Source organism: Dromiciops gliroides, chromosome 4 (genome assembly GCF_019393635.1).
Source record: "Dromiciops gliroides isolate mDroGli1 chromosome 4, mDroGli1.pri, whole genome shotgun sequence".
Taxonomy (NCBI): Eukaryota; Metazoa; Chordata; class Mammalia; order Microbiotheria; family Microbiotheriidae; genus Dromiciops; species Dromiciops gliroides.
The window spans coordinates 237970099-237996147 of record NC_057864.1 but is presented as its reverse complement, the minus strand read 5'-3'; the positions used below and the strand labels follow the sequence as shown (position 1 = coordinate 237996147).

The window sequence follows — 26049 nt, the reverse complement described above, 5'->3', positions numbered from 1 at the left end:
CTGACTCCAGGGCTGGTGCTCTATCTACTGTGCCACCTAGCTGCCCAACACACAGTGTTTCACATGCCCTTCTTTCTCACCTCACCTCTTTCTCTGAGTTCCACTCAAGGTTCTCAGTTCAAGATCTACCAGGAGCCATTTCTTGATTCCTCCCAGGTTGAGATCTCTCGCAAACCCCAGAGATTACTTTCTGTGTACATATATATACTTTCTGTGTATATATATTTGAACTGACTTAACTGGGTAAATCTTGTATTCCCTCACCTCCCCCAAATAGAACGTAAGCTCCTTGTGGGAAGGGACCATTTCATTTTTCTCTTTGTATCCTGGGTACCTGGGCACATAGGAGGTGCTTGATAAATGCTTACCGAATGAATGGAAAAGGAATTTGTTCACAACTAGGCTAGGATATTCTGGGGGACTGGAATGTTCTAAATGGCCACTGGTGAAAGTACTAATCTCAGTTCAAGATCCTGATCTCAGTTCAAGATCCTGGAAAAAATCTAGTAGAACAGGGACAGAGAAAAGCAAAAACTTAGGAGTTTTTCTCATGAGAGACAATTCCTTGTTTGGAATTTTCCCTCACAGATAATGAGGACAGACTTTCCTCTGAAACAACAAGGATCTAAAAAGATCTTTATAGTGTAGAACATTTGGCTCACTCTAACAAGATGAAATTCGATTGGGATAAATGTAAAGTCTGGCACTTGGGTTCAAAAAATCAACTTCATAAGTATAAGATGGGGGGGTGGCATGATCAGACAATAGTTGTTCTGAAGAGAAAAAACTATCTGTGGGTTTTGGCGAACTATGAGCTCAATATGAGTCACTAGTGTGGTGCAGCAGCCAAAAAAGCTAATGGAACTTTGGAGTATGTTAAGAGAGGCACGGCTTCCAGGAAGGGGGTGGGGTGATGGTCACAGTACTCTGCCCTCTTCTGTGGTTCTATGTTTATTTCTGGATACCTCTGTTTAAGAAGAACACTGATAACCTAGAGAGCTACCAGAAAAGGATGACCAGGAGGGTGAAGGGTCCTTAGTCCAGTGGAAGGAAGAGAAGACTTAGGGTAGGGAGGAGATGATGGTTGTGTTTAAGTATTTAAGGGCTTATCATGGAGGAGAGACTCAACTTGTTTTATTTGGCTCACTAGGACAAAACCAGGAGCAATGGGCAGAAGTTTCAGGAAGCAAATTTAGGCCTGATGTCAAGAAAAAATTCTTTTTTTTTTTTTTAAGTGAGGCAATTGAGGTTAAGTGACTTGCCCAGGGTCACCCAGCTAGTAAGCGTTAAGTGTCTGAGGCCAGATTTGAACTCAGGTACTCCTGACTCCAGGGCCGGTGCTCTATCCACTGCACCACCTAGCTGCTCCAGGAAAAAATTCTTAACAATTAGAGCCCTCCCAAAATGGAATGGGCTACTTTGAGAAAGGGTTGGTTCCCCTTCTTTGGAAGTCTTCAAGCTAGATGATTGCTTGTAGGGTATAAGACATAGAGAACTAACTTTGTGTGGGGGCTGGACCATTGAGGCTATGCCTAAAGGTTCTGTGATTCTGGGTGGGGATGGGGAGCAGGGAGCAGGGCAGGACAGAGTACAAGATCACACTGGCCCAACATCTGGTAGTTTTCTACTTAATTTTAAGAAATTAATCTTTCACAGACCTAATTACTGAAAAGGAGCCAGAAAATTAACAGGTATTTAACTGTAAAATGTGTCCATATTAGCTGATACCTCTATAGGGTGTGAATAAGTCCCCAACAAACTGGAATGAAAACAACTTCATAGGCTAAAGAATTATAGGCCATGATTTTAAGTGATCTGCAAAAGTCAGATCAGAAAATCTGAGAGGGACTCAAAGAATACTCAGCCTCTGATGACACTTGAGTCTGAAGAAGGGGAAGGCCATGAGAATCAGTGAAGGAGCTGCCACAAAAGAAGAGGCAAAGACTCTAGAAAATGAAGTTGCTTGGGCAGATTTTATATGAGGGCTGTCAGAACAGAGCTGTGCTGATGAAAAACCTTCAGATTATAGACTCCAAGGCTATATGTCTTTTCTTCCCTGGGGCTCCTTCATGGAAGCTGTTCCTTCTGGAAAAGTCTATTTACCTTTCTTTGCATTAATCATGTACTTCAAGAAGCAGCTAGGTGGCGCAGTGGATAGAGCACCGGCCCTGGAGTCAGGAGGACCTGAGTTCAAATTCGGCCTCAGACACTTAACACTTACTAGCTGTGTGACCCTGGGCAAGTCACTTAGCCCCAATTGCCTCACCAAAAAGCAAAAAAACAAAAACAAAACAAAACAAAAAAAATCATGTACTTCATCTCTACAAACAGTGTTAACCATAGATCTTTTCTAATTTGTGTGTACTTATTGCAAATGTAGTTGGGAGGAGGTAATTGAAGGGGGAATATCCCCAGAGTAGTGAGTCCCAGAGCAGTGAGTCCTAACATGGAAGTGTTTTGCCAGAGTGCTATCTCTGGCTGGGGGTTCTGAGCTAGAGAGAGAGAGAGCTAGAGACCAAGAGAGATTGAGAGAGAGCAAGAGAGAGGGAGTGAGTGAGAGTGAGAGAGAGCAAGAGAGATTGAGAGAGAGAAAGAGAGAATTCTAGATCCTTTGAGACAGCTTCCCAGAGCATAGAAAGAACATTTATACTTGGAAATTCATCTAGGTGATGAGTCAGTAGTAGGGTGAAAAGGGGAAAAATAGTACTGCTTAACAACCTAGGTTACTACCCTATCCTACAACTGCTACAAGCTTTGACTATCTCCCACTTTTAAACTTCTAAATGATTTACATGCATGCATACATGTTTTATATACACATAAATTTAATGCATATACACATGTATATGTGTATATACACAGTCACATACATACACATATATGTATATATACACATATACATACATACACACATACCTGGCCCAAAGATTATGAATGATTCTTGTGGCAAATCACTAATTTTGCTATGTGGTGTTAGCTGCCTTCATCCAATTACCAAGGCCATATATCTTCTCAACATTATTAAGGAACTTCACCCCTTGTGAAATTGTAGGAAAACTCAGCAAATCCTTTACAACTCACACCTTGTTGTGCTGTTATAGGAAAACCTCCTAATACTGGAAGCTTTTATACATTTTCCCCCTCAGTTAAATATTTTCTGTCACCAGCAAATCAATGAGGGGTAGGTGGGTGATATTTATTGGCAAATAAATTATGTGCTAAGTTTTGTTGTTTCTATAGTACTAAAGGACTGTAAATGCCGTTAGCACCCTCTGCATTGTGCAATGGAAGGAGCACTTGATTGGGATTCAAACCTCAACCCTGCTAGTTAGCATCTATATGACCATGACATTTCTGTTCTCTAGGACACTGATGTCATGCAATTCAATGAACATGAATTAAGTAAAACATAAAGAAATAAATAATGAACTAATTCAGTACATCAGGGTAAAGTTCATATTCCCATTTTTCTAAGGGAGGAGGTTGTTGGGGAGAAGCTAGGAGGCTATTCTTTCTTTAATAAAAATGATACTGGTAGTGGTGATGACATTTATATAGCACTTTAATGTTTGCAAAAAGCTTTTTGTATAATATATCATTGGAGCTTCAGAAGAATCCCATGAGGCAGATACTATAGGTATTATTTCCATTTTGCAGATGGGAAAATTAAAGCTCAGAAAAATTTCGTGACTTTCTCAGGATCACAGAACTAATAAATATGAAGGGATGAGGTTTGAACCTGGGTCTTCATTATTCTAACTATTTTGTCACTCCATCTCCTAGACTATGCTGCCTCTCAGTAATACCTCTCTTTTTTTTTTGTGGGCAATGGGGGTTAAGTGACTTGCCCAGGGTCACACAGCTAATAAGTGTTAGAGGCCACATTTGAACTCAGGTCTTCCTGAATCCAGGGCTGGTGCTTTATCCACTGCGCCACCTAGCTGCCCCCATTTTTAAGCAACTTAGGAAGGAAAGAAAACCTTATTAAGAGTGAGGGGATAGGGGCAGCTAGATGGTGCAGTGGATAGAGCACCAGCCCTGGAGTCAGGAGTACCTGAGTTCAAATCCGGGCTCAGACACTTAACACTTACTAGCTGTGTGACCCTGGACAAGTCACTTAACCCCAATTGCCTCACTAAAAAAAAAAAAAAAAAAAAGAGTGAGGGGATGGGGGCAGCTAGGTGGCGCAATGGATAGAGCACCGGCCCTAGATTCAGGAGTACCTGAGTTCAAATCCGGCCTCAGACACTTAACACTTACTAGCTGTGTGACCCTGGGCAAGTCACTTAACCCCAATTGCCTCACTAAAAAAAAAAAAAAAAGAGTGAGGGGATGATGACTAAGAAAGGAGAAGGGGCCATGGGAGAGAAGAAAAGGTGACCAATACAGTTTGCCTTCACAAAGTGGCTCTGGGCATTTCCACAGCTGCCACCAAAATGAACCAAGAGGAGAGAAGTCCAAGATGGGATGGCCTTCAAGTTGATAATAGATGATTATAGAGCAGAAAAAAAGATTTCAGACAGATGGAGCTAGAACTTTGAGGATAACTGGGAAGTAAAATTAATTATAAGGGGGAGGCTACACAGTCTTTTTGAGGGGAGAGTTCAGAAAAAGCAACTTTTTTGGAAAAGCTTGGGGACAGTCCTGTTTGGAAGAGGGGGAGGAGAAATATGCTCTCTTGAGGGTCCTACTTACCTGTGGTACCATCTGCAGAGATAGGGCCAACTCGTTTCTTGCCAAAGAGTCCATAGAGCAGGAACTTGTACTTCCGGTTGGGTTCTAAGCCAGAGATAGTGATCTCTCTCTCATCTTTTCCTACAGGCACCATCTGGGGCTGCCCATCCTTGTCCTTGTACTGGACCACAAAAGAGTCAAAGGGACCTTGAACGATGGTCCAGGAGAGGTGCAAAGAGTCTGGGGTTGGATCTGTCACTGTTATCTCCCCTAAGAGGGGAGATGGTTTCACTGCTGCGACTGCAAGAGAGACAGAAATGAGAAAAGAGAGAGGAAGAGAGATGGAGGGGAGGGGAAAGAAAGAAAGAGAGAAGACAAATAAATCAGTAAGAGACAAATACAAAAACAGAGGGAAACAGAGGAAGGGATAGAGAGAGAAGGCAACTCTTATCCTGAGCAGCTCCTCTAAGGGTAGGCTAGCTGGGGTCTCTGAGGAAGGAGTCTTGGGAGAATAAAGACCCAAAGTGTAGGGACTACACTTTCTATCTAGAAATCTATAGGGAAAAAAAATTTTTAAATAAAAAAATAAAAATAAATAAATCTATAGGGATAGAAAAAAAACCAACCAAGAGAAAGGGAGGTAGGATATGATAGTAGGAGTGAGGGTTAGAAAAGAGAATGAAGGGAAAAGAATCAGGTAGTAGCAGTAGCCCACATTTCTACAGAGTTTCAAAGTTTACAAAATACTTTCCTTATAACAACTCTGTGAAGTAGGTAGGTTGGAGAGGTTTAAATGACATAAAGTCACACAGGCTAGTAAATACTGGCACTGCGATTTGAATACATTTTTCTCCTGAGTGCCCTTGGTGTGACTTCACACTGTATCAGGAGCTGGGAAGGAGGCAGGGGCTGGGTATTGCAAAGGTGGGATTCAGGGTCCTTGTGTAACAAAGGGCTCATTGGTTTCTCTGCTCTGATAATGGAGGAAAGAATATGCTAATCATGACCAGTAGAGGGTGAAAGAGGACAGGAACAAAAGCCATTACAAGACTCCAGACTTCTAACAGCAGCAGAGAGGGATGTGAAAAAACAAAGCCCGCCTTTTCCTGGCAGATTTCCACTGTGCACTCACGGGTCTTGGCATCCGCAGAGATGGGGGCACTGCGTTTCCCATTGTGAAGTCCAAAGAGCAGGAACTTGTATTTCCGGGAGGGCTCCAGGCCTGAGACAGTGACCCCATTCTGATCACCTGCTACTGGAACTACCTGAGGTCGCCCATCTCTATCTTTGTACTGGATCACAAAGGAGTCGAAGGGACCCTGAAGGACGTTCCAGGTGAGGTGCAAGGAGTCCTGGCTTACATCAGTCACGGTCAGGTCTCCTAGGTAGGGCTCTGCTGGGGGCTCAGTAGCTTCAGGAGCTAGTCCAAAGAAGAACAGAGAACAGCTGAACCAGGATAGAGAGGGGAGTCCTGGGGATTTGGAGTGGGAGAGATGGTTCCAAGTTCTAGAGGTAGGCACTTAAGTGAACTCTGGAGAAATTTTTGTACCAGTATCCTAGGGAACCCAGTGTAAAGCACTATTGGACTACCAGGAAAGGCACCTGAAGGAAAGAGGAACAGATAGCAGCCACCAGGTCAGCCGAGCAACCAATTTTCAAACAATCAGTTCTTAACCATGTTAAGTAGATCTCAGAAGATCGACTTGGGGGTCTCAGAAGGAGGAGGTGATGGAAAGTATGGGCACAGCTGCTTTTGTGGGTTTGGGTTAGTCTCCAGTTGGAAGGAAAGCAGGTCCAGGCCCCTTGACCCCAGACAGCCTCGTTGTTCTCCCTACTCACCTGTCACAGCAATGGTGGAGATGGGCCCCACACGATGGCCTTCGTGAAAACCAAAAAGATTCAACTTGTACTTGTGGTTAGGGTCCAGGCCAGAGAGGATGACTTCCTTTTGTTTGCCCCCGGTGCGAACCACCTTAGGTTGTCCATCCCCATTCTTGTATTGCACCATGAAACTGTCAAACGGGCCCTCAGTCACAGTCCAGGAGAGGCGCAGAGAGTCTGAGGTGATCTCCGTCACTGTCAGCTCCCCCAGCTGGGGTTTAACCAAGACAGTGGGGGATGGAGTCTTTTCTCCTAGGACTGGGACAGAGATATAAGAAAGCAGAGATGAACTGGGCATAGAAGGGTAAATGTGGGTCTCCCAAACGAATTATTCCTCTTCAAGGGATATAAGGAGGTACTAGCCCCATAGAACAGTAGAGTGGAAATGTGCTGATTTGGAGTAGAGGACCTGGGTTCACATCTCACCTCTGCCCCTTATTCCCTGGGTTAGCTTAGGCAGGCCACTTGCCCTGTCTAGGCCTCAGGTTCTCAACTGTAAAATGAAGGGGTTAGACTAGACTTTCTAGCTCTAAATCTATGCTCCTATGCAATACACTTATAAAAATAATAAACTGTGGTTATACAACTTTCCCTAGCTCCTAGTAAATGCAATACAACAAATGGCTTGGAAATGGGGTATCCTGGTTAACCAGGTATTGAGGACATCCTTTGGTTCCCACCCTTAACCTGTTACTAATAAGAGTTGACATTTATGTGGTGCTTTATGGCTTACAAAACCCTTCACACATAAAACCCCTGGAGCTTCACAACCATACTGTGAAGTAGGCAGCAAAAGCATATGAGGAGACGTGTTAGAGCTGAAGCGAATGGTTCAAAGAGTGAGTCAGTGGCAGAGTCAGCTTGGGTGCAGCCAAACTCGAGGTTTTTGGGGTTTGAGGTTTGGGATCTTTCCCCTGCCGCAAAGCTGCCACCTTGAAATCATCCATGTCACAAAAAACGTAAGCGCTCCCTCTCTGCAGAGCCTAGTGGCAAGACACTAAAGAGATACAGATCCAATTCCAAGGCAATGAATATGAAAGAGCCCTCTCTGGATGGAATCAGAATGGACTACTGTTTGAGATAAAGCTATTAGCCGTATGGAGCAGGAAAATCTTGTTGCAGAGAGATTTTTATTAGAACGGGGGTCATTGCAAATGGAAAATAATCTATCACCCCTGAAAGACCAACCTTGATCACTTACCTATCATACCTATGGTGGAAATAGGGCCCACACGCTGTTTGTCTTGGAAACCATAGAGATTCATCTTATATTTGTGATTAGGCTCCAAGCCAGAAATTGTGACTTCATCCTTGTCACCCTCAATGCGAACTATCTGGGGTCGACCATCTCTGTCCTTGTACTGAATTGCAAAGGAGTCAAAATCTCCCTGGATAATAGTCCAGGAGAGTCGAAGAGAATCTGGGCTGGCCTCTGTCACTGTCAGCTGACCCAAGAGGAGCTCTTTGGTGGGTTCTGGAGGCTGTGTAGCTGGGATTGTGGGGGTTGGGGTCTCCTCTACTACTTCCTCTGGAGTTGTGAGAGAAGAAACAAAGAAAGATGGAGTGGGTTCAGGGAGAGATTAATTCCTGGGCATTTGTTCTGTAATCTATGTGGAAATGGAATACATTTACTGTAGGGAGAAATAACTTCCCCTGCACACTCACAGAAAGGCAAGTTCTTCAGATTACAGGAAGAAAGACATTCCCATGAGAATTTCAGAGATACCTGAAAAGTGCCAGAAGCATTTCAACCAAGTGAATGAGGGCAGAACTAGGTGCCTGAGAGACTGAATGGCTGAAACAGTCAATAGCCGAGTAGACAACAGAACACAAACACCACCGACAATAACCATTTCTACATAGCATTGATAAGAACCATGGGGTCTGGGGAATTACTTGGAATGTGCACAAAGGCAACAGATATAGGGCACAAGTAGAATGAACACAGAGATAGAAGGTCAAGGACCCACAGGAGGGAAGCAGAGCTCCATCCTGAGCTTCACCTTTGACAATTTTCTCCAGTGACCTAGTCCCTTTCCCATTCAGCTGCAAACCACTTGTCATGCTCATTAAATAGGTAGGAAGAAGCAAAATGGAAACTGTGGCAACAGACATGGGATAAAGGAAGAGTTCATAGGCTTATTGACCATACTTCAAGGGACTGACAGGAGTAAACAAATGGGAAGGAAATATATTCTCACTGGAGTCTCACCCTTGAGAATTCCACTATACCTCACGTACCAGTTTTGCCAGTGACAGAGACTGGGCCCACACGCTGCCCATCATGGAAACCATAGAGATTCATCTTGTATCTGTGGTCAGGCTCCAGCTCAGAGATAGTGACCTCATTCTGGTCTCCCCCAACACGCACAATCTGGGGTCTCCCAGCCCTGTCCTTGTACTGGATTGTGAAGGAATCAAAGTCTCCTTGGGAGATGGTCCAGGAGAGCTTCAGGGAGTCTGGGGTGGCCTCTGTCACTGTCAACTCCCCAAGTTCAGGCTTCTCTGTGGGCTCAGGAGCCTCAGTGGCTGGTTCTGTGGGAGCAGGGGTCCCTTCTTCATGTGGGGCTGTGAGGAGAAACAGAAAGAGGAGAAATTGGACTTGGGGATTTTGTTAGTTGTGACCTCTTGCCACTTCAGTTCTTCTTTCAAGGATTAAATCTGCAGAAGTGGAAAGGAATTTCTCCATCTCATGTCTAGATTTTGTTGTCTACAGTCAGTCAGTCACAGAATAGCCTTAATCAAAATCTATACATTGGGGGCGGCTAGGTGGCACAGTGGATAAAGCACCAGCCCTGGATTCAGGAGTTCCTGAGTTCAAATCCGGCCTCAGACACTTAACACTTACTAGCTGTGTGACCCTGGGCAAGTCACTTAACCCCATTGCCCCGTAAAAAAAAAAAAAATCTATACATTGGACCTTGAGGAGTCCTGCATGATCAAAAGCAGTGTCTGAGACACATGAACATGCAGAACTCCCAAGGTGGAGCTGGGCACAGTCACAAGAAGCTAGGCCTGAGCAAAGGAGAGAACAGTAGAGGTTCTGGCTCTCCCATGCTCTGCTTTCATTTTCCACTGAGTGCTAGAGAATCTGGGGTTGACACCTCAGGTGAGGAATCAAACTGGTCACAGAAGTTTCAAGGTCCCAGGACATGGAGACAGGAGGCCAAACCCAATAAGAGATAAACAGGTCCCCATTTTGAGCCTCATGCTTGTTGATTCTGCTGTCCCTCACTTACCAGTTTTGCCAGTGACAGAGACTGGGCCCTCACGCTGCCCATCATGGAATCCATAGAGATTCATCTTGTATCTGTGGTCAGGCTCCAGCTCAGAGATAGTGACCTCATTCTGGTCTCCCCCAACACGCACAATCTGGGGTCTCCCATCCCTGTCCTTGTACTGGATTGTGAAGGAATCAAAGTCTCCTTGGGAGATGGTCCAGGACAGCTTCAGGGAGTCTGGGGTGGCCTCTGTCACAGTCAGCTCCCCAAGTTCAGGCTTCTCTGTGGGCTCAGGAGCCTCAGTGGCTGGTTCTGTGGGAGCAGGGGTCTCTTCTTCATGTGGGGCTGTGAGGAGAAACACAGAAAGAGGAGAAGTTGGAGAAGGGGATTTTACAGATAGTGATGTCCTGCTCCTCATCCAGGGATGGAATCTCTGCAGAAGTGAAAAGGAATTGCTCTAGTCTATACAACTCAGTTTCTTTTTGCAGTAGATAGAATGTTGGACTTGGTATTGCAAAGGCTTGAGGTCAAATCCTGCCTCAGAACTTCCAACCTGTTTCACCCTGGGCAAGTCACCTAATGTCTCTAATTTTCAGTTTCCTCATCTGTAAAGTGGGGACATGACAGAGGCACCTACCCCCCATGGTTGCTATGAAGATCAATGATCTAACATATGTAAAGAACCTTACACACATTAAAGTGCTATGTAAATGTGATTGTTATTAACAGTATTGTTATCTCATGTTTCCAATGTAGAGTTTTATCATCAGTCACAACATGGCATTAATCAGAATTTTTACACAGGAATCTGAGGAGTCCCATTGGATTAAAAGCAACTGCCTCACTATCCCAGTCACCCCAGTAGATTTTCCAAACCTTTTTATCCTTCCTCAAACCTCCCACAGCTTACCTTTCCCCTTACCTTCTTAGCAGAGAACTTTGAATCTCATTTCAGAGAAAAAAAATGCTATTCACCAAAACCTTCCTCTTCTTTCTTCTTCCTCAACTCACATCTCCCACATGCCAGTATCTCAACCTTCACCCCATTTCACATGAAGCCTTAGCCCTTTCCTCACTAAAGAGAACCAACCATTTTACCTCTCCAGGTGATCCTTTTCCATCCCATCTTCTCCAGGAGATTAACTTCTCTATCATCCCCACCCTCTCACATATGTTCAATATCTCCTTGTCTACTGGATGCTTCCCTACTGTCTACAAACATGCCTGTGTCTTGCCCATCCTCAAAAAACTTTTACTTGGTCAATCCATCTTCCTGATCATCCCATATCTTTCCTGACTTGTGTGGCTGAACTCCTTGAGAAGGCCATCTACTCACTCTATGTGTAATTCTCTGGCTTCCTCCCTCCTTATTCACATGAAACTGTTCTCCCAATATTACTATCTCTTCATTACTAAATCTAATGGCCTTTTCTCAGTCTTCATCCTTCTTTACCTCTCTGCAGCCTTTGACACTGTTGATCACTCTCTTCTCTCCAGGTTTTCAATGTTCTCATTTTCTTTCTAACCATCTGGTGGATCTTTCTTAGTTCTCCTTCCTAGTTTCTTGCAGGTCATGTCCACTGACCATGGACACCCCAAGGTTCCTGAGCCCTCTTCTCTTCTCCCTGTATACTATTGCACTTGGTGGTCTCATCAGGTCCTATGCATCCAAATATCTCTATGTAGATGACTCTCAGATCTACTTTCCAATCCTAAACTTTCTCTTGACCCCCCAGTTTTGTACCTCCAGTTGCTTATTAGACATCAGGAACTGGCTGACCCGTAGACATCTTAAACTCAGTTTATCCAAAGTTAAACTCAGTGTGTTTTTTTTCCCTGCCAAACAGTCCCCTTTTCCGAACTTCCATATGACTGTTGAGTAAATCCTCATCCTTTCAGTCACCTGGACCCAAAACCTAGGAGTCATCCTTAACTATTCTCTTCCACCCCTCATATCTAATCAGTTGCCAAGGCCTGTGTATTTTTACCTTTATGATAACTCTATACCTTCTTCCTTCCTCTGACACTGCCACCATTCTCATTCAGGCCCTCATCATTCTGCCCACACTATTGTAACAGCTTGCTGGTTGGTCTCCCTGCCTCAAGTGTCTCTCCACTACAGTCCATTCCCCACTCAGCTGCCAAAGTGGCCTTCCTGACACACAAGTCTGACTGTGTCTCTGTGGTGAATTTGATGATGGGGATGATGATGATAAAAACTGCCTGGGGAGTTCACTGACCCTTTTATTATGCCCGTTTTTCTAATAAATCATCTTACTCGGATACTTTTCTCAGTCATTAATAATTAACTACCATGGGGACAGCCAGGTGGCTCAGTGGATAGAGCACTGGCCCTGGATTCAGGAGGACCTGAGTTCAAATCTCGCCTCAGACACTTGACACTAACTAGATGTGTGACGCTTGGGGAAGTGACTTAACCCTCATTTCCCCACCCCAAAATAATAATTAACTACCACATCAGCTCCTAAAACCCACACTGAACATCTCCTGCATTTCCAGTCTTTTTGCACCTTACATCTCCCCTCTGCTTATGTGCTTCACAATCCAGTCACACTGGTGCCTTTGCTGTTTCTCCTACAAGATACTTCATCTTCCCAACTTGGGCATTTTCAATGGCTTTGCCTCATCCCTGGAATTCTCTCCCTTCTCATCTCTGCCTCTTGGCTTTCTTCAAGTCCCAGGTTAAATCCTACCTACTAGAGGAAGCCCTTCTCAGTTCCCCTTTAATTCTAGTGCTTTCTCCCTGTTAATTAGCTCCTATTTATCTGGTATATATAATTTATTTGTACCTAAATTTGTACATGTTTCCCCCATTAAATTGTGAGCATCTTGAGAATAATTTTTGCCTTTCTTATTATCCTCAGCATTTAGAACAGTGCTGGACAGACAGTAGGTGCTTGATAAATGCTTATGGATTGATTGAATAACTGATAATATGACCATCTAGAGCTTCCAGGATGGAACAGACAACAGTCACAAGAAGCTAGGTCTCAGCAAAGGAGAGAACAGTAGAAGTTCTGGCTCTCCCATGATCTGCTTTCCTTTTTCATTAAATTCCACAGAATCTGGAGAGTTTGACATTTTAGTGAGAAGAATCACAGAAGTTTCAGGGGCCCAGGATATAGAGACAGGAGGCTAAACCCAATGAGAGATAAACAGGTCCCCATTTTGAGCCTCATGCTTGCTGATTCTTTTGTCCCTCACTTACCAGTTTTGCCAGTGACAGAGACTGGGCCCTCACGTTGCCCATCATGGAAACCATAGAGATTCATCTTGTATCTGTGGTCAGGCTCCAGCTCAGAGATAGTGACCTCATTCTGGTCTCCCCCAACATGCACAATCTGGGGTCTCCCATCCCTGTCCTTGTACTGGATTGTGAAGGAATCAAAGTCTCCTTGAGAGATGGTCCAGGAGAGTTTCAGGGAGTCTGGGGTGGCCTCTGTCACTGTCAGCTCCCCAAGTTCAGGCTTCTCTGTGGGCTCAGGGGCCTCAGTGGCTGGTTCTGTGGGAGCAGGGGTCTCTTCTTCATGTGGGGCTGTGAGGAGAAACACAGAAAGAGGAGAAGTTGGAGAAGGGGATTTCACAGATAGTGACATCCTGCTCCTCATCCAGGGATGGAATCTCTGCAGAAGTGAAAAGGAATTGCTCTAGTCTATACAACTCAGTTTCTTTTTGCAGTAGATAGAATGTTGGACTTAGTATGGCAAAGGCTTGAGGTTAAATTCTGCCTCAGACCTTCCAACCTGTGTCACCCTGGGCAAGTCACTGAATGTCTTTACCCCTCAGGGTAGATCAATGAGCTAACATATGTAAAGAACCTTATATACATTAAAGTGCTATGTCGGGGCAGCTAGGTGGCACAGTGGATAGAGCACCAGCCCTGGATTCAGGAGGACCTGAGTTCAAATCTGGCCTCAGACACTTAACACTTACTAGCTGTGTGACCCTGGGCAAGTCACTTAACCCCAATTGTCTCACTTAAAAAAAAAGTGCTATGTAAATGTGATCATTATTAACAGTATTGTTATCTCATATTTCAAACGTAGAGTTTTATAATAATATAATAAATATCATGGGGAAGGGAATAGGATGGAAGGGAAACAGTTAACAATAGTAATCATGAAAAAGAGAAAGGGGGAAAATTTGTACAAAAAATATTTATAGCAACTCTTTGTGGTGGCTAAGAATTGACAATCAAGAGAATGTCCATCAACTGAGGAATGATGGAAGAAGCTGTGTATATGATTGTGGTGGAATAGTCTTGTGCTATAGGAAATGATAAATAGGAAGGATCCCAGAAAAACCTGTAAAGACTCATGAACTGATTTATAGTGAAGTGAACAGAGCTGGGAGGACATTGTGCAAAGTGACAGCAGTATTGCTCAATGAGAAATTGTGAATGACTTAACTACTCTCAGCAATGCAATGATCCAAGACAATCCCAAGGGTCCAATGAGGAAGCTTACTATCCATCCCCATAGAAAGAACTGATAAAAAGAGCACTTGTGGATTGTACATATATAACCTGGTTGTGGTATTGTGGAGGGGGGAGGAAAGAGAGGGAGAGAGGGAGAAAAATTTGGAACTCTAAAACTCATGAAAATGAATGTTGAAAACTACCCTTGCATGTAACTGGAAAAAAATTAAATAAATGTTTGCTGCTAGAAAAAAAAATTAAACAATAAAAAAAGGGGAAAAAAGCAACAGACTCACTATCCCAGTCACCCCAGTAGATTTTCCAAACCTTTTTATCCTTCCTCAAACCTCCCACAGCTCCTCCCCTTACCTTGAACTTTGAATCTCATTTCAAAGAAAAAAAATGCTATTCACCAAAACCTTCCTCTTCTTTCTTCTTCCTCAACTCACATCTCCCACATGCCAGTATCTCAACCTTCACCCCATTTCACATGAAGCCTTAGCCCTTTCCTCACTAAAGAGAACCAACCATTTTACCTCTCCAGGTGATCCTTTTCCATCCCATCTTCTCCAGGAGATTAACTTCTCTATCATCCCCACCCTCTCACATATGTTCAATATCTCCTTGTCTACTGGATGCTTCCCTACTGTCTACAAACATGCCCATGTCTTGCCCATCCTCAAAAAACTTTTACTTGGTCAATCCATCTTCCTGATCATCCCATCTTTCCTGACTTGTGTGGCTGAACTCCTTGAGAAGGCCATCTACAATATGTTTTTCTACTCACTCTATGTGTAATTCTCTGGCTTCCTTCCTCCTTGTTCACATGAAACTGCTCTTCCAATATTACTATCTCTTCATTATTAAATCTAATGACTTTTTCTCAATCCCCATCCTTCTTTACGTCTCTGCAGCCTTTGACACTGTTGATCACCCTCTTCTTTTTGATATTCTCTTCTCTCCAGGTTTTCAATGTCCTTATTCTCTTCCTAATCATCTGGTGGATCTTTCTTAATTCTACTTCCTAGAGTCTCTTCGAGGTCATGCCCACTCACCATGGACACCCCCAAGGCTCTCTCTTGAGCCCTCTTCTCTTCTCCCTGTACACTATTGCACTTGGTGATCTCATCAGCTCCTATGCATCCAAATATCTCTATGTAGATGACTCTCAGATCTACTTTCCAATCCTAAACTTTCTATTGACACCCCACCCCAGTTTTGCACCTTCATTTACCTATTAGACATCAGGAACTGGCTGACCCATAGACATCTTAAACTCAGTCTATCCAAAGTTAAACTCAGTGTTTGGCAGAAAATGCCAAATCCACCCCTTTTCCTAACTTCCATATGACTGCTGAGAAAATCTGTATCCTCTCAGTCACATAGAACCAAAACCTAAAGGTCATCTTTAACTCTTCTCTCCCACCTCTCATATCCAATCAGTCGCCAAGGCCTGTGTATTTTTACCTTTATGATAATAACTCTATACCCTCTTCTCTAACACCGCCACCATTCTCATTCAGGCCCTCATCATTCTGCCCACACTATTGTAACAGCTTGCTGGTTGGTCTCCCTGCCTCAAGTGTCTCTCCACTACAGTCCATTCCCCACTCAGCTGCCAAAGTGGCCTTCCTGACACGCAAGTCTGACTGTGTCTCTGTGGTGAATCTGATGATGATGATTAGGGGGGCATTCACTGACTGATTTGTTATACCTGCTTTACTAATAAATCATCTTACTTAGATGGTTCTCTCAATCATTCATAATTAACTACCATATCAGCCCCCAAAACCCACAGTGTTTACCCTCTTGTGTTTACAATCTTTTCCCGCCTTACATCTCCCCTCTGCTAATGTGCTTTGCAATCCAGTCCCACTGGTGTCCTTGCTATTTCTCCTACAATATACTTTACCTCCTCAACTTGGGCATTTTCAATGGCTTTGCCTCATCCCTGGAATTCTCTCCCTTCTCATCTCTGCCTCTTGGCTTTTTTCAAGTCCCAGGTTAAATCCTACCTACTAGAGGAAGCCCTTCTCAGTTCCCCTTTAATTCTAGTGCTTTCTCCCTGTTAATTAGCTCCTATTTATCTGGTATATATAATTTATTTGTACCTAAATTTGTACATGTTTCCCCCATTAAATTGTGAGCATCTTGAGAATAATTTTTGCCTTTCTTAGTATTCTCAGCATTTAGAACAGTGCTGGACACACAGTAAGTGCTTGATAAATGCTTATTGATTGATTGAATAACTGATAATATGACCAATCCAGAGCTTCCAGGATGGAACAGACAACAGTCACAAGAAGTTAGGTCTCAGCAAAGGAGAGAACAGTGGAAATTCTGACTCTCCCATGATCTGCTTTCCTTTTTCATTAAGTTCTAGGGAATCTGGAGAGTTTGACTTTTTTTTTTTAAGTGAGGCAATTGGGGTTAAGTAACTTCCCAAGGGTCACACAGCTAGTAAGTGTTAAGTGTCTGAGGCCAGATTTGAACTCAGGTACTTGTGACTCCAGGGCCGGTGCTCTATCCACTGCGCTACCTAGCTGCCCCGAGAGTTTGACATTTTAGAGAGAAGTTTCAAGGGCCCAGGACATAGAGACAGGAGGCCAAACCCAATAAGAGATAAACAGGTCCCCATTTTGAGCCTCATGCTTGTTGATTCTGCTGTCCCTCACTTACCAGTTTTGCCAGTGACAGAGACTGGGCCCTCACGTTGCCCATCATGGAAACCATAGAGATTCATCTTGTATCTGTGGTCAGGCTCCAACTCAGAGATAGTGACCTCATTCTGGTCTCCCCCAACACGCACAATCTGGGGTCTCCCATCCCTGTCCTTGTACTGGATTGTGAAGGAATCAAAGTCTCCCTGGGAGATGGTCCAGGAGAGCTTCAGGGAGTCTGGGGTGGCCTCTGTCACTGTCAGTTCCCCAAGTTCAGGCTTCTCTGTGGGCTCAGGAGCCTCAGTGGCTGGTTCTGTGGGAGCAGGGGTCTCTTCCTCATGTGGGGCTGTGAGGAGAAACACAGAAAGAGGAGAAGTTGGAGAAGGGGATTTTACAGATAGTGATGTCCTGCTCCTCATCCAGGGATGGAATCTCTGCAGAAGTGAAAAGGAATTGCTCTAGTCTATACAACTCAGTTTCTTTTTGCAGTAGATAGAATGTTGGACTTGGTATTGCAAAGGCTTGAGGTCAAATCCTGCCTCAGAACTTCCAACCTGTGTCACCCTGGGCAAGTCACCTAATGTCTCTAATTTTCAGTTTCCTCATCTGTAAAGTGGGGACATGACAGAGGCACCTACCCCCCATGGTTGCTATGAAGATCAATGATCTAACATATGTAAAGAACCTTACACACATTAAAGTGCTATGTAAATGTGATTATTATTAACAGTATTGTTATCTCATGTTTCCAATGTAGAGTTTTATCATCAGTCACAACATGGCATTAATCAGAATCTTTACACTGAAATCTGAGGAGTGCCACTTGATTAAAAGCAACTGCCTCACCATCTCAGTCACCCCAGTAGATTTTCCAGACCTTTTTATCCTTCCTCAAACCTCCCACAGCTCCTCCCCTTACCTTCTCAGCAGAGAACTTTGAATCTTATTTCAGAGAAAAAAAATGCTATTCACCAAAACCTTCCTCTTCTTTCTTCTTCCTCAACTCACATCTGCCATATGCCAGTATCTCAACCTTTATCCCATCTCACAAGAAGCCTTAGCCCTTCAGTAAATGAATTTTACACTCATCAGAAAAGGCTCAAAGACCTTAAACTCATCAGAGTTGCCTTAAGGAGGGACTAACACACACACACCCAACTGGGTGGAGTAATCTATTTAATCTGGGCAGTAAATGAGCCTAATACTCATCAGAATTGGCTCAAAGACCTCAATCTCATTAGAATTGGCTCAAAAAGGGAATAACAGACGCACTCAATTGGGTGGAGTAATCTCTCTAACCCTGTAGGAAAATAGGAGGGGAAGGGGATAAAGAGAGAGGGGCAAAAGAAGGAAGGGCACATTTGGGGAGGGGAAAGACAGAAGCAAATCCCTTTTGAAGAGGGATAGGATGAGAGAAGATGGATAATGGAATAAATAACATGGGGAAGGGAAGAGGATGGAAGGGAAACAGTTAACAATAGTAATCACGAAAAAGAGAAAAGGGGGGAAAGTTGTACAAAAAATATTTTTAGCAACTCTTTGTGGTGGCTAAGAATTGACAATCAAGGGAATGTCCATCAATTGAGGAATGATGGAAAAAGCTGTGCTATAGGATTGTGGTGGAATGGTCTTGTGCTATAGGAAATGACAACAGGATGATCCCAGAAAAACCTGTAAAGACTCATGAACTGATGTATAGTGAAGTGAGCAGAGCTGGGAGGACATTGTGCATAGTGACAGCAGTATTGCTCAATGAGAAATTGTGAATGACTTAACTACTCTCAGCAATGCAATGATCCAAGACAATCCCAAGGGTCTAATGAGGAAGCTTACTGTCCACCCCCATAGAAAGAACTGATAAAAAGAACACTTGTGGATTTTACATATATAACCTGGTTGTGATCTTGTGGAGGGGGAAGGAAAGGGAGGGAGGGAGAAAAATTTAGAACTCTAAATCTTATGAAAATGTATATTGAAAACTACCCTTACATGTAACTGGAAAAAATAAAATAAATGTTTGTTTCTAACTTTTAAAAAAGTTTTTTAAAAGCCTTAGCCCTTTCCTCTCCAAAGAGAACCATTTTTCCTCTCCAGGTGATCCTTTTCCATCCCATCTTCTCCATGAGACTAACTTTTCTATCATCCCCACTCTCCCACATATGTTCAATATCTCCTTGTCTACTGGATGCTTCCCTATTGTCTACAAACATGCCTGTGTCTTGCCCATCCTCAAAAAAACTTTCACTTGGTCAATCCATCTTCCTGATCATCCCATATCTTTCCTGACTTGTGTGGCTGAACTCCTTGAGAAGGCCATCTACAATATGTTTTTCCACTCACTCTATGTGTAATTCTCTGGCTTCCTCCCTCCTTATTCACATGAAACTGCTCTCCCAATATTACTATCTCTTCATTACTAAATCTAATGACCTTTTCTCAGTCTTCATCCTTCTTTACCTCTCTGCAGCCTTTGACACTGTTGATCACCCTCTTCTTTTTGATATTCTCCTCTCCAGGTTTTCAATGTCCTCATTCCCTTCCTAACCATCTGGTGGAGCTTTCTTAGTTCTCTTTCCTAGAGTCTCCTCTAGGTCATGCCCACTCACCATGGACACCCCCAAGGCTCTGTCTTGAGCCCTCTTCTCTTCTCCCTGTATACTATTGCACTTGTTGATCTCATCAGCTCCTATGCATCCAAATATCTCTATGTAGATGACTCTCAGATCTACTTTCCGATCCTAAACTTTCTATTGACCGCCCCCCCCCCGCCCCAGTTTTGTACCTTCATTTGCCTATTAGACATCAGGAACTGGCTGACCCATAGACATCTTAAACTCAGTGCATCCAAAGTTAAACTCAGTGTTTGTTTCTGCCAAACCTTCCCCTCTTCCTAACTTCCATATGACTGTTGAATAAATCCAAATCCTTTCAGTCACCTAGACCCAAAACTTAGGGGTCATCCTTAACTATTCTCTCTCACCTCTCATATCCAATCAGTTGCCAAGGCCTGTGTATTTTTACCTTCATGTTAACTCTAATATATATGCCCTTCTCTCCTCTGACACCGCCACCATTTTCATTCAGGCCCTCATCATTCTGCCCACACTATTGTAACAGCTTGCTGGTTGGTCTCCCTGCCTCAAGTGTCTCTCCACTACAGTCCATTCCCCACTCAGCTGCCAAAGTGGCCTTCCTGACACACAAGTCTGACTGTGTCTCTGTGGTGAATTTGATGATGGGGATGATGATAAAAACTGCCTGGGGAGTTCACTGACCGATTTATTATGCCTGCTTTTCTAATAAATCATCTTACTTAGATGGTTCTCTCAATCATTATTAATTAACTACCACATCAGCCCCCCCAAACCCACACTGAGCATCTCCTCTGTTTCCAGTCTTTTTGCACCTTACACCTCCACTCTGCTCATGTGCTTTCCAATCCAGTCACACTGGTGTCTTTGCTGTTTCTCCTAAAAGATATTTCATCTCCCCACCTTGGGCATTTTCAATGGCTTTGCCTCATCCCTGGAATTCTCTCCCTTCTCATCTCTGCCTATTCGTTTTCTTCAAGTCCCAGGTTAAATCCTACCTACTGGAGGAAGCCCTTCTCAGTTCCCCCTTAATTCTAGTGCTTTCCCTCTGATAATTAGCTCCTATTGATCTGGTATACATAACTTACTTGTACCTAAATTTGCACATTTTCCCCCCATTAGACTGTGAGCTTCTTACTCTTTTCTTTGGGGTAGGACAGGGCAATGAGGGTAAAGTGACTTGCCCAGGGTGACACAGCTAGTAAATGTCAAGTGTCTGAATCCAGATTTGAACTCAGGTCCCCCTGAATCCAGGGCTGGTGCTTTATCAACTGTACCACCTAGCTTTTTGAGAACAACTTTTGCCTTTCTTACTATCCTCAGCATTTAGAACAGTGCTAGACACACAGTAGGTACTTGACAGATGCTTATTGATTGATTGAATAACTGATAATATGACCATCCAGAGCTTCCAGGATAGACCAGAGAACAGTCACAAGAAGCTAGGCCCTGAGCAAAGGAGAGAACAGTGGAGGTTCTGGCTCTCTCGTGATCTGCCTTCCTTTTTCATTAAGTTCCACAGAATCTGGAGAGTTTGACATTTTAGTGAGAAGAATCACAGAAGTTTCAGGAGCCCAGGATATAGAGACAGGAGGCCAACCCCAATGAGAGGCAAACAATTTTGAGCCTCATGCTTGCTGATTCTTTTGTCCCTCACTTACCAGTTTTGCCAGTGACAGAGACTGGGCCCTCACGTTGCCCATCATGGAAACCATAGAGATTCATCTTGTATCTGTGGTCAGGCTCCAGCTCAGAGATAGTGACCTCATTCTGGTCTCCCCCAACATGCACAATCTGGGGTCTCCCATCACTGTCCTTGTACTGGATTGTGAAGGAATCAAAGTCTCCCTGGGAGATGGTCCAAGAAAGTTTCAGGGAGTCTGGGGTGGCCTCTGTCACTGTCAGTTCCCCAAGTTCAGGCTTCTCTGTGGGTTCAGGGGCCTCAGTGGCTGGTTCTGTGGGAGCAAGGGTCTCTTCCTCATGTGGGGCTGTGAGGAGAAACACAGAAAGAGGAGAAGTTGGACTTGGGGATTTTGTTAGTTGTGACCTCCTGCCACTTCAGTTCTTCTTTCAAGGATTAAGTCTGCAAAAGTGGAAAGGAATTTCTCCATCTCATGTTTAGATTTTGTTGTCCACAGTCAGTCAGTCACAGAATAGCCTTAATCAAAATCTATACATTGGACCCTGATGAGTCCTGCATGATCAAAAGCAGTGTCTGAGACACATGAACATGCAGAGCTCCCAAGGTGGAGCTGGGCACAGTCATAAGAAGCTAGGCCTCAGCAAAGGAGAGAACAGTGGAGGTTCTGGCTCTCCCATGCTCTGCTTTCATTTTCCACTGAGTGCTAGAGAATCTGGGGTTGACACCTCAGGTGAGGAATCAAATTGGTCACAGAAGTTTCAAGGTCCCAGGACATGGAGACAGGAGGCCAAGCCCAATGAGACACAAATAGGCCCTCATTCTGAGCCTCATCCCTGATGATTCTGCTGTCCCTCACTTACCAGTTTTGCCAGTGACAGAGACTGGGCCCTCACGCTGCCCATCATGGAATCCATAGAGATTCATCTTGTATCTGTGGTCAGGCTCCAGCTCAGAGATAGTGACCTCATTCTGGTCTCCCCCAACACGCACAATCTGGGGTCTCCCATCCCTGTCCTTGTACTGGATTGTGAAGGAATCAAAGTCTCCCTGGGAGATGGTCCAGGAGAGCTTCAGGGAGTCTGGGGTGGCCTCTGTCACAGTCAACTCCCCAAGTTCAGGCTTCTCTGTGGGTTCAGGGGCCTCAGTGGCTGGTTCTGTGGGAGCAGGGGTCTCTTCTTCATGTGGGGCTGTGAGGAGAAACACAGAAAGAGGAGAAGTTGGAGAAGGGGATTTTACAGATAGTGATGTCCTGCTCCTCATCCAGGGATGGAATCTCTGCAGAAGTGAAAAGGAATTGCTCTAGTCTATACAACTCAGTTTCTTTTTGCAGTAGATAGAATGTTGGACTTGGTATTGCAAAGGCTTGAGGTCAAATCCTGCCTCAGACCTTCCAACCTGTTTCACCCTGGGCAAGTCACCTAATGTCTCTAAGTTTCAGTTTCCTCATCTGTAAAGTAGGGTCATGACAGAGGCACCTACCCCCCATGGTTGCTATGAAGATCAATGATCTAACATATGTAAAGAACCTTACACACATTAAAGTGCTATGTAAATGTGATTGTTATTAACAGTATTGTTATCTCATGTTTCCAATGTAGAGTTTTATCATCAGTCACAACATGGCATTAATCAGAATTTTTGCACAGGAATCTGAGGAGTCCCACTTGATTAAAAGCAACTGCCTCACTATCCCAATCACCCCAGTAGATTTTCCAAACCTTTTTATCCTTTCTCAAACCTCCCACAGCTCATCCCCTTACCTTCTCAGCAGAGAACTTTGAATCTTATTTCAGAGAAAAAAAAATGCTATTCACCAAAACCTTCCTCTTCTTTCTTCTTCCTCAACTCACATCTCCCACATGCCAGTATTTCAACCTTCACTGCATTTCACATGAAGCCTTAGCCCTTTCCTCACCAAAGAGAACCATTTTATCTCTCCAGGTGATCCTTTTCCATCCCATCTTCTCCAGGAGATTAACTTCTCTATAATTCTCACTCTCTCACATATGTTCAATATTTCCTTGTCTACTGGATGCTTCCCTACTGTCTACAAACATGCCCATGTCTTGCCCATCCTCAAAAAACTTTTACTTGGTCAATCCATCTTCCTGATCATCCCATCTTTCCTGACTTGTGTGACTGAACTCCTTGAGAAGGCCATCTACAATATGTTTTTCTACTTACTCTATGTGTAATTCTCTGGCTTCCTTCCTCCTTGTTCACATGAAACTGCTCTCCCAATATTACTATCTCTTCATTATTAAATTTAATGGCCTTTTCTCAGTCTTCATCCTTCTTTACCTCTCTGCAGCCTCTGACACTGTTGATCACCCTCTTCTTTTTGATACTCTCTTCTCTCCAGGGTTTCAATGTCTTTATTCTCTTCCTAACCATCTGGTGGATCATTCTTAGTTCTCCTTCCTAGAATCTCCTCCAGGTCATGCCCAACCACCATGGACTCGCCAAAGGCTCTGTCCTGAGCCCTCTTCTCTTCTCCCTGTATACTACTTCACTTGGTGATCTCATCAGCTCCTATGCATCCAAAATTATGTCTATGTTGATGACTGAGATCTACTTTCCAATCCTAAACTTTTTCTTGACCCCCCAGTTTTGCACCACCAGTTGCCTATTAGACATCAGGAACTGGCTGACCCATAGGCATCTTAAACTCAGTGTATCCAAAGTTAAACTCAGTGGGTTTTTTTTCCGCCAAACCCTCCCCTCTTCCTAACTTCCATATGACTGTTGAGTAAATCTTTAACCTCTCAGTCAGGTAGAATCAAAACCTAGGGCTCATCCTTAACTATTCTCTCCTACCTCTCATATACAATCAGTTGCCAAGGCCTGTGTATTTTTACCTTCATGTTAACTCTATACCCTCTTCTCTAATACCGCCACCATTCTCATTCAGCCCCTCATCATTCTGCCCACACTATTGTAACAGCTTGCTGGTTGGTCTCCCTGCCTCAAGTGTCTCTCCACTACAGAACATTCCCCAATCAGCTGCCAAAGTGGCCTTCCTGACACTCAAGTCTGACTGTGTCTCTGTGGTGAATTTAATGATGGTGACGATTGTGACGATTATGATGACAATGATAAAATCTGCCTGGGGAGTTCACTCACCTATTTATTATTCCTGTTTTTCTAATAAATTATCATACTTGGATGGTTCTCTCAATCATTATTAATTAACTACCACATCAGCCCCCCCAAACTCCCACTGGGCCTCTCCTGTGTTTCAAGTCTTTTTGTACCTTAAACCTCCCCTTTGCTCATGTGCTTCACAATCTAGTCACACTGGTGTCCTTGCTGTTTCTCCTAAAAAATACTTCATCTCCCCACCTTGGGCATTTTCAATGGCTTTGCCTCATGCTTGGAATTCTTTCCCTTCTCATCTCTGCCTCTTAGCTTCTTTCAAGGCCCAGGTTAAATCCCACCTACCAGAGGAAGCCCTTCTCAATTCTCCCTTAATTCTAATGCTTTCCCTCTGTTAATTAGTTCCTATTTATCTGGTATACATAACTTACTTATACCTAGTTTTGTACATGTTTCCCCCATTAGACTGTGAGCTTTTTTTTGGCAGGGAAGGGCAATGAGGGTTAAGTGACTTGCCCAGGGTGACACAGCCAGTGTCAAGTGTTTGAGCCTAGATTTCAACTCAGGCCCTCCTAAATCCAGGGCTGGTGCTTTATCCACTGTACTACCTAGCTACCCCCAGATTGTGAGCTTTTTGAGAACAATTTTTGCCTTTCTTAGTATCCTCAGCATTTAGAATAGTGCTGGACACACAGTAGGTGCTTGATAAATGCTTATGGATTGATTGATTGACTAACTGATAATATGACCATCTAGAGCTTCCAAGATGGACCAGAGAACAGTCACAAGAAGCTAGGCCTGAGCAAAGGAGAGAACAGTGTAAGTTCTGGCTCTCCCATGATCTGCTTTCCTTTTTCATTAAGTTCCACAGAATCTGGAGAGTTTGACATTTTAGTGAGAAGAATCACAGAAGTTTCAGGGGCCCAGGATAGAGAGACAGGAGGCTAAACCCAATGAGAGATAAACAGGTCCCCATTTTGAGCCTCATGCTTGCTGATTCTGCTGTCCCTCACTTACCAGTTTTGCCAGTGACAGAGACTGGGCCCTCACGCTGCCCATCATGGAAACCATAGAGATTCATCTTGTATCTGTGGTCAGGCTCTAGCTCAGAGATAGTGACCTCATTCTGGTCTCCCCCAACACGCACAATCTGGGGTCTCCCATCCCTGTCCTTGTACTGGATTGTGAAGGAATCAAAGTCTCCCTGGGAGATGGTCCAGGAGAGTTTCAGGGAGTCTGGGGTGGCCTCTGTCACAGTCAACTCCCCAAGTTCAGGCTTCTCTGTGGGTTCAGGGGCCTCAGTGGCTGGTTCTGTGGGAGCAGGGGTCTCTTCCTCATGTGGGGCTGTGAGGAGAAACACAGAAAGAGGAGAAATTGGACTTGGGGATTTTGTTAGTTGTGAGCTCCTGCCACTTCAGTTCTTCTTTCAAGGATTAAGTCTGCAAAAGTGGAAAGGAATTTTTCCATCTCACGTCTAGATTTTGTTGTCTACAGTCAGTCACAGAATAGCCTTAATCAAAATCTATATATTGGACCCTGAGGAGTCCTGCATGATCAAAAGCAGTGTCTGAGACACATGAATATGCAGAGCTCCCAAGGTGGAGCTAGGCACAGTCACAAGAAGCTAGGCCTGAGCAAAGGAGAGAATAGTGGAGGTTCTGGCTCTCTCATGCTCTCCTTTTCTTTTTCGTAGTACCAGAGAATCTGGAGAGTTTGACATTTTAGTGAGGAGAATCACAGTAGTTTAAAACAGTAGATTACTACAGTCATTTACTAATGTGTCTCCTGTGCCTAACCTGTTCCATTGATCCACCACTGTGCCAAATAGGTGTTTGTTTGTTTGGTT

The 26049-nt window shown here is 44.0% G+C and overlaps 1 protein-coding gene across 1 annotated transcript in view; it reads right to left on the bottom strand.

Moving 5' to 3' along the window:
• Positions 1–26049, bottom strand: part of TNXB (tenascin XB) — an 83938-nt gene that overhangs the window by 13579 nt on the left and 44310 nt on the right. The window contains exons 21-31 of the mRNA XM_044002257.1: positions 25221–25547; positions 21968–22294; positions 21127–21453; positions 16894–17220; positions 13006–13332; positions 9795–10121; positions 8797–9123; positions 7757–8083; positions 6514–6813; positions 5807–6094; positions 4696–4974 (exon numbers count right to left, since the gene is read on the bottom strand). Of these exons, the coding sequence (XP_043858192.1) occupies positions 4696–4974; positions 5807–6094; positions 6514–6813; positions 7757–8083; positions 8797–9123; positions 9795–10121; positions 13006–13332; positions 16894–17220; positions 21127–21453; positions 21968–22294; positions 25221–25547 (3483 nt within the window). The remainder of the gene's footprint in view (positions 1–4695; positions 4975–5806; positions 6095–6513; positions 6814–7756; positions 8084–8796; positions 9124–9794; positions 10122–13005; positions 13333–16893; positions 17221–21126; positions 21454–21967; positions 22295–25220; positions 25548–26049) is intronic.